This window comes from Rhinolophus hipposideros (genome assembly GCF_964194185.1).
Source record: "Rhinolophus hipposideros genome assembly, chromosome: 24".
Lineage (NCBI taxonomy): Eukaryota > Metazoa > Chordata > Mammalia > Chiroptera > Rhinolophidae > Rhinolophus > Rhinolophus hipposideros.
This window is the reverse complement of record NC_138070.1, coordinates 4969685-4978198: the sequence shown is the minus strand read 5'-3', so window position 1 is coordinate 4978198 and position 8514 is coordinate 4969685. Positions and strand designations below refer to the sequence as shown.

Here is an 8514-nt window from a genome sequence, read left to right as displayed (position 1 = left end):
CTCAACTGAGAATGAGTATTATTTTAGCATGTCTGTGAGAATAAACAGGCCAATGAGGGCACAATTTAAGAGGTAAAATACCCAAGGCTAGTGAAATCTCAAGCACGCATGCGTGTGAGTGAGGCCAGGATAAACTATTCTCCTCAAACAGGACCAAGATGCTAGCTACATGGTCAGCAGATGGAAGTTTTACTTGTATATAATGTTTGGAGACTGCTATACTGCTGTAGTTGTCCTGTAAATGTTACATACGTGTTTAGTGTTGAGTCTTTTTTTATTGAGAATGACGTGTAACATTGTATTAGTTTTAGCTGTACATTTGGTTTATGTATATATTGTGAAATGATGTTTACTTAATAGTTTGAGTCTTTGAATCCCGAGGTCAATACTGAAGTCAAGGGCTACTGTCAAGAGTATTATTTAGGTAAAAGTAATGTTCGTGTTCAACTAGTTAACTGCTTTGGAAATGTCTACCCATGTGTGTGGGGGGCTCTGTGCTCATAAAACAGATGTTCAGTTCTGTAATCATTTTGGTAAATATCAGAGGTGCCAAAAAAGCATATACAAGTGGAAACTTTGGTGAACGTTGCTCAAGCAGTAGTAATCAGAAGTGTCTGGACGCTCAAAGTGAAAACACTTTGAGCACCTCTTGTTATTGAAGTCAAACGCGACTTGTATTCATCTTTTGTTATCGGTATATATTTATACAATTTTAATAGTTTTTCTTTCTTAAAACGTGTATACATTTTTTTTGGCACCCTTTGTATTCAAACAACTTTTGGAGTTTCCTTCTAAAATGTCATTGTTTAATAGGTAGTTGGCATTGTATGGTGCCACTTACACGTTTGTGTCAGGTAATATGGTGTGACACAGCAATAGATAACAACCTTAGGTATTTATTTTATTAAATGGGTCATAGAATGCTTCGAGATAAGAACGCTACACCAGTTTCTTAAAGCTGTTTATCAACAGATTGTAGTACAAATTGCTATTTGGATCTATAGTGCTTGTTTATTTGAAGGAAAACCATTATGACAAATAAACCTGAGAATAATATCAGTTACTACCAATGCCAAAAAGGAATAACCATTTATTAAAGTAGATACAGAACACTCATTTGCTCAAATTTTAATACTGCTTTACATAGTTTGTGAAACAATTCCTATTATGTTTATAACCAAAAATTTCAACTGATCACAGATTTGTTTTTCACTTGTCCAACACATAGTTGATAATCTTGAGGGGAAAATACATCAAAGGCATATATACAATTATAGTTCTTATTATACAGGTAGCATGGAAGATACATTTATTACTTTTTACATATTCTAAAAGACATTCAAATCAAGATAAATAGATTCAAACTGGTTGATAAACTTCTGGTGGTTGAGGTCCTTCGTTTTTTTTTGTGATAAGAAAATCCAAAATTATTAATGTTGAATTTCTCATCGTACATTCATCTAAAAACACAGTAAAAAAAGCTTGTAAAGATTGTAGAATGGTTAATTTAGGTGTTTTATAGTGTCTTATTAATTAAATGACTGCTGGGGATATCTGCTGGAGAAGGGAAAAAATTTTGGAGAAAATTCTCCCATTTATATCTGGTAAACAAAATGAAAACAAAAAGAAAAAAATAGTTGCAGATCTGTGTGATGCTATTTCTGGTCTATCCCATTATGTCCTGATGAATATTTTAAGTGTTTTCATTTTCATAAAGGTAAAAATCTGAAAAGAAAGACATATTGTGTATGCTTTTTCCCAAAATATAGATTTTTAAAAAATATATACATATAATATATAGAAGCTGAAATTATGCAAAAACCAATAAACAAAACACCCCAGTCGAGTACGTGGGTGCAGCATATAGATTATAAAATGTCCCCACAGCAGTTTGGGGGCTTGCCCCTCCCTTTACCTGTTTCATCATTTTATAATCACACCTAAGTGTTATCAAGCCTGAAATAAAGGCACTACTGACGTCAGGTAGTGCAAAGAGCTCAGAGATTTCTTTGATTTAGAATAAAATACTTTAAATGAGTAGATGAAAATGCAAAATGGCACATTTTTCAACTCATTCCAGTGTCAAAGCTTAACCAGAACATCTAAATATACAAATGCAGCCTGGAAATATTTTAGTGCAAATATGAAAAGTAACGGCATAATTTAAAGTTACTTAAATAAAGTATTGTAAGGGTAGGGATTGTACTATGAGGTTTCCCTAGGGACCATAAATGTAATGGCATCTGGTGCAATGTCTTGTTAAAACTTTCAAAAATCAAGAAGACAATATTAGAGGTGAACACTCACCTACTAAGTATTTATTATCCTAACTTATAAGGGGAGATTAAAGGGCGATTTGTTGAAGATCAAAATATTTTCTTGGATTTGTTGATGGGAGTCAAAGCTAATGTGTGTTCTGAAGTCCGCACGCATGACGCTGGTGTTCAGCTGCCTAAGGCTCGCGTGGCTGACAAAGCCCCAGCAGACCCTGATCTGCGGCTTCATCAGAAGGTCTCGTCGTCATTGCAGTTGGTGGCCCAGTGCCCAAACATCTCACAGATTTCACAGTACGGGCGTTCCTCGCTCCGACTGCCGTGGTGTGTGGAATGGGGGGGCTCCTCAGACATCTGTGCCTGGGTCGGGCAATCCTCTGTGTCGTGGAGATCAAAACAGTCACATATGTCACAGAAGAGACGAGGTTTCTTCTTGGACTGTTTCCCTTGGTCATCACTGCAAATGGTAACGTGCATAATCAGAAACTCATCTCTAGCAGAAGAAGTTCAAGAGACAATAACACTTGTAAAGAACAAAAATAAGCAAGAATTATGGTCAAGTCTTGCAGCTCTCAGTGTAACTACCACAATCCACATTTTGAATTTTCACATCAAATCAGTTGTAGTGTATCATTCTCTTGCCAGATTTATGGAAATTCAGTTGTGGCCAAGTAACTACAAAGCAAAGGTTTCTCCAATGCACTGGAGAACTTAACTTTAAAAACACACTTTATTTAGCTGGACCTCAGGCTCCAGTCAGCGTTGCTTAATATGAAATACCTGTCGTAATTGTTTAGGTCATCACCATTCCCGTTAAGGGCTGCTTCAGACATCATCTCCACCTTCATCTTGAGGTCTTGATTCTTCCTTTGAAGGTCCACTATTACTGAATTTAGGAAATCAATCTGGTTTGTTCCGAAAAAAAGAAACAGATGTGTCAAATGTCTAAAACGTGTACACTGGAATATCAAGAAGTCACAGATACATACTCTCATGCTATGGCTACAGAGTGTGCTGGCGTCACAGAGGGGGCCAACAATGGCTGTTACTGAACCCACGTTTTATATATGTTTTATGTTTTACACACACACCACACACACATCACACACACACCACGCTCTCAAATTAGGAAACATAAAACAAACCATTTGCTGATTAGAAGAAAAGTGTTGGCAGCAGCAGATGAAACAAACGGAAGCAGAAAGCAAAGGGAAAAGAGAAAATATTAAGTTGATGTTTATTAGCCACACAAAGTAAGCAGACAATGCTAACCAGGGTAAGTTAGTATGTTTAGTGAGTCCTTTCATGCTTTTCAAAGGAGATGTCAGATAACTGAAACAAATCACAACCCCCTGAGATTTTCTCGTATTAAAAAAGAAAGATGGCTTTTGTACCTATGATTCTTGAACAGGATAAATATATCCAAAACATATTACTAAAATTGAAGATGGATGTTTGTTGCCTACATACTCTTATATTTCCAAATATAGAATACTTTGCCTCCATATAATCCCATTTTAAAAACTAAGGCTGTTTTGTTAATTTTGGCTTTTAGTAAGTTTTCAAGAACCCCATCTTTTTAAGGTAAAGATAAACAAGGAACTTTTTGACAGAGCAATTCTACTTCTAGGAATTTATAAAGAAATACTAGTATATCTATGAAACGGTAGATGTCCAAGATTACAACATTGTTTACAATACATCTAAAAAATGAGAAACATCCCAAATGTCATGTCAACCAATAGAGAACTGATTACATCAGGGTATGGCCATATGATGGAATACTATACAGCTATAAAAAGGTAAGCGCAGACCAGTTTATGTAATACGCCACCAGTTATGTAAAAAAGGGAAGAAGACAGCATTTGTCTTGGCTTGTATATACATTTTTAAAAACCTGAAAAGATTTTAAAAGACACTAATAACAGTGATTACCTGTTTGGGGAGTTGGGAACTGAGCAGAAGAGAGCTGATGTTTGAAGGGAGATTCTTTTTGCCATATATATTAATATTGCTTACTGTTTAGACCACATGAATGTATTATCTATTCAAAAGAGTAAATGATTTTTAAAAAATAGGAAATAAGCAAAGCAAAAGGAAGGAGTATTACCTGATTCTCCTGAGCTCTTTCGTCCTCTTCTGCCTGAGTATCAGTATTACCTTAGAGTAAAAAAAGGAAAGAAAAAGTGGAGGGGGTATTTTAAAAAAACTTGTTGCCTGTTTTCCTTGATGTTGCAATGAAAGGGCCAGCGTTAGAACCTCATTTTCTGTGGCATTTCCAGGTGCCGCTCTTTGAGAACACAGTCATGACCTCCCGTCCCATGTCTGCACCCCCAAGGGACCTCTGCAGGTGCTGGCCCTGCCCCTTCAGGTGTGCTCTCAGGCTGGCCCACAGCTGGGTAAGAACGCCCCTCAAATCCACCTGAACTGAACATAGCCAGCCATCATTCTCTCACAAGGGCCATCCCTGTTCTCCCTCACTACAATGCACTTTCAGAACCCACACTTGCTACTGGGATGGCAGCTGGCATCTCCCATCTGATGTTTCTGCCAATACTCCAGGCCACGGGAAGGGCCAAAAGTGGGGACAGCAGGCACGCCCCTCTGCACGGGACCTGGGTCGTAAAGAGCCCTCATCTGACCAAATGGTGGGTGAGCCCAGGGCAGAAGGGCCACGTCAGGGGCAGCAGGTTGCTGCCCTCTGAGGGCATCTCCACTGGAAATGGCTCCCTGCAGGAAGCAGCAGGGTCGGAAAGAAGCATCATGGCTGTCAGTTTACCTGAGGAGCTGCTGAGCTGCCTCTTGTTTTCTTTGAGTTGAAGCTCCAAGTTCTTTACCTTGAGCTCAAGCTTCGCCTTATCAGACTCTAGAGACTGAACAACCGAATGCAAGGACTTGGCAGAGGCGTTCTCTCCCCTGAGCACCGTGACCTGCAACACAGCGGCTGAGCTTAGGCTTGAGGTTTGAACACAGAGGCGGCATGAAGGTTCACCTTAGAAGGTACTCTACCTCATTTCTCAGTTTCTCCAGCTCTGCATCCTTTTCTGTGAGTAAGGCACTAGTAATACTGATGGATTTCTGCAAGGAAGCTTTTTCTTCATCTGTGTCTTTTATTAACTTGGATTCTCTAAAAGACCAAAGAGTTAAAAATTCCAGAAATCAACCAAGAGACTGGTCAGTGTACAACAGTCCTAGAACAAACACGCAATTAACTTTCGTGAATGGAAAGAGAACAAGTACCACGGGGAAGATTTATAGGGGGTTAAGGCTATTATGCTTGCAAAATTTTACTTGAAATTTTACTTACTGTGAGGGGAGAAAAAGTTTACTATGCATAGACATGCCAGAATCTGCATATCATTGAATCCATTTGAATTTAAAGAAACAAGTTAATAACTTTGGAAGACGAGGAATTAAAAAACAAAACCAGATGGTTGCACCCCCACCCAAAGAATTCTTTTAAAAATCTAACCCCAGTTGAATTCCGTTATTTCTTGAATAAGTTATTACCAAGCAATGACAATTAAAATACACACATGCAAAGCGATTATACAGATGTCATGCAGAGCAGTTTTATGCTGGAAGTATCGATTGGTTCTCACTAATTTCAGTAACTTTCAGCAAGTTCCAAGAATGTGTTTTTGAGATCTTATGGGCCAAAACAGTAGCAAAGATCTTTACTACTATTCAAACTGAAGGATTGTTACTTTTCATCCATGGAATCTGAAGAGGACATTAAGTTGCTCATAGAAATTAAAGGTAATTACATAACGGCTAGAACAGAAATATTAAAATGGATTTTCAGGTATAGAATGAAAGCATGGGGGCGGGGGCGTCTGGAGAGAGAAGGTCCCAGGCACTGGGTTTATGTTCTCAGCCTGACTCAACATTTGGTTCTCAGCAGAGGGAGGGGACCAGGCCTTTAATGAGAGGGAAACATTTACCTTGGAGTCAAGGGAGTGGGAAAAGAAAGGGAAAGGTGAAGGGAAGACAGGGAGGGTTGGAGGGAGGGCAAGACACAACAGATATAACCCAACAGGCCAGGCTACTATGGGTTTATGTATGTATTTAAATTTTTGTTGTAAAAATTACATGCACTCCAAAGTGCCATGGTCACCAAAGACAAGAAAAGCCTGAAGATCTGTTCACAGATTAGAGGAGACTAAGGAGATGTGACAACTGAATGCAATGTGGTTTCCTACATTGGATCCCAGAAGAGAAAAAGGACATTGATGGAAAAACGGGGAAAATCTGAATAAAGTTGAGAGTCTAGCTAGAAGTACTGTACCAATGTCACTTTCTAAGTTTTGATAAACATACCAGGGAATGGAAGATGCTTATATTAGGGGGATGTTTGGGGAAAAGTATGTGGGACCTGAGTTGCGTTTGCAAATCTCCTGTAAATCTAAGATTTTAAGGTGAAAAAGTTTTTTCTTTAATACATACAGTGTGAAACAAGATAAAAAGACCCCGTATCACAAAAATATTTTGGGGAAAACAAAACTGTAGAAAAATTTCCTAGCTAGCCCTCAGGCCATACAACCTATGACATTAATGAAGTTAATCATCAGTGAGAATTCATAACTGAAACAAGCCAAATTACGCCTGGTTCTATTAGAAGTAACTGGGTGAGTGTGGAAGCATGGAATGGTTTGGTTCTTTTTAGCACTGTCTGGAAGGATCGGGAACGGAGGCCCAGGTTAGAAATGGCAGAATGTTATGTCTGGTTAGTGAGACCCAAGATATCCGGCACACGAATTACAGAATTCTCATGATTTATGGTCAATTGAAACTCTACACAAAGATTAAAATGTAAGTGTTGTATTTATCTCCTTGTGTGGCTTACACTTACACTCCAGAATGATAAGTAATAAGAAAAGAATCTGAGACTTATAGAAAGTTCTTGATCAATACCCAAGCATTATTTTGTACACTGAAAAGGGGGTGGGCATAGGTGATATTAAATTACTAAGTAAATAATACCTCATATAGAAATAGGATCTTGTATAGGTTAAAACAGAACAAAGATTATAATGGAAGGAATGTATAGGCACTTCTTCCACCTGGAAGGTAAATATCTGATGTTATCCAAAGATTCAATAAACCCCGGGCTCCTTAAGTTTCTATTAAATTTATTTGGTAGTTTATTGTAAAAAGTATTTCAAGGGCTTCACTTGTTATAAATCCAACTCAAATTTGAATAATGTTACTTTAAATATTTTTACCGAAAAACACCAGGATTTGGGGGTTATTCAACAGATTTAGATTCTTCCACAATCAGGACTCTTAGTTAGCAAGATGCCACCGATTCTTTGTGTTAGGGACCATCAGCCAGCAGAAGGTATCTTTGTCTGTTTATCATCCCATACACACTGCCTCTAAGTGAGGCTGCTTTTTAAGACAGCAAGCAGAATGTTTCTTGTATAAGTTATCAAAAGATGCGTGGTTAAGACAGGGATCTCACTTGTGACATATACCAAATGACAGGACAAACAGACTTTGGCAGCTCATCTTTGTGACAGACCAAGCTTCACTGCTGGCTTCTGAGGCTATTTCTAAATCCTAGTCCCACTGCGCAAACCAAGAGGGGCTAAGTTAAATCTATGCCGACACCACTGACATCTGACTCAAAAATTGTACTGACAGGAGGGCCCGTGTTACTTGTAAGCCACTCTAGCTAGAACGCCTTGGTGTTACTAAAAATATCAAGAAAGGAAGATAAACCTAACATGAAAGAAGGGCTAACGGGGCCAGAAATCTTTCCCCCAAGGGAACATATTACCCAGATTCTTTCCTTACTACTTACATAAGAGATAAATTCTAGTAATGAAGGAAATACCTTAAAGTGTTACTGGGCAAGCTTTAAAAATGCAAGATAACAAGAACCAAATATTAGAAACATGAATAGAAATGCAAATACAGTAAGGAGAACTACATTTGCACTGAAGTTCTTTGCTGTATGGAGGTATAAAAAGAGATGTGTGTGTATGTGTGTGTGTGTGTGTGTGTGTGTGTGTGTGTGTGTGTGTCTACTGCTGAGAATATTTTACAAAACAAAAGCAAGACACAGAGGGACAAAGGCAGCCAAAAAATATATACAACAATTTGGTTTACTAAAAATATATGAAATTTATTTATTATAACGTGGATAGACTTTCTTTAGTCTTACCATGAAAGACACACAGATATAGCAAAGGAAGCAAGAGTAGGAAGGGAAAAGAGAGGGGTGAGATGAGCATTG

The 8514-nt window shown here is 38.2% G+C and overlaps 1 protein-coding gene across 11 annotated transcripts in view; it reads right to left on the bottom strand.

The window, feature by feature from the left end:
* Positions 1-1070: 1070 nt before the first annotated feature.
* Positions 1071-8514, bottom strand: part of CLIP1 (CAP-Gly domain containing linker protein 1) — a 103789-nt gene continuing 96345 nt past the window's right edge. For 6 of the 11 annotated variants that reach the window (XM_081036387.1, XM_081036391.1, XM_081036395.1 and 3 more), the window contains 6 exons: positions 8113-8133; positions 5283-5400; positions 5053-5203; positions 4384-4433; positions 3054-3178; positions 1071-2730 (listed from right to left, as the gene is read on the bottom strand). In XM_081036387.1, the coding sequence (XP_080892513.1) occupies positions 2505-2730; positions 3054-3178; positions 4384-4433; positions 5053-5203; positions 5283-5400; positions 8113-8133 (691 nt within the window). In that variant the 3' untranslated portion in view covers positions 1071-2504. The remainder of the gene's footprint in view (positions 2731-3053; positions 3179-4383; positions 4434-5052; positions 5204-5282; positions 5401-8112; positions 8134-8514) is intronic. The other 5 variants (XM_081036390.1, XM_081036389.1, XM_081036388.1 and 2 more) reach the window with 1 other exon arrangement.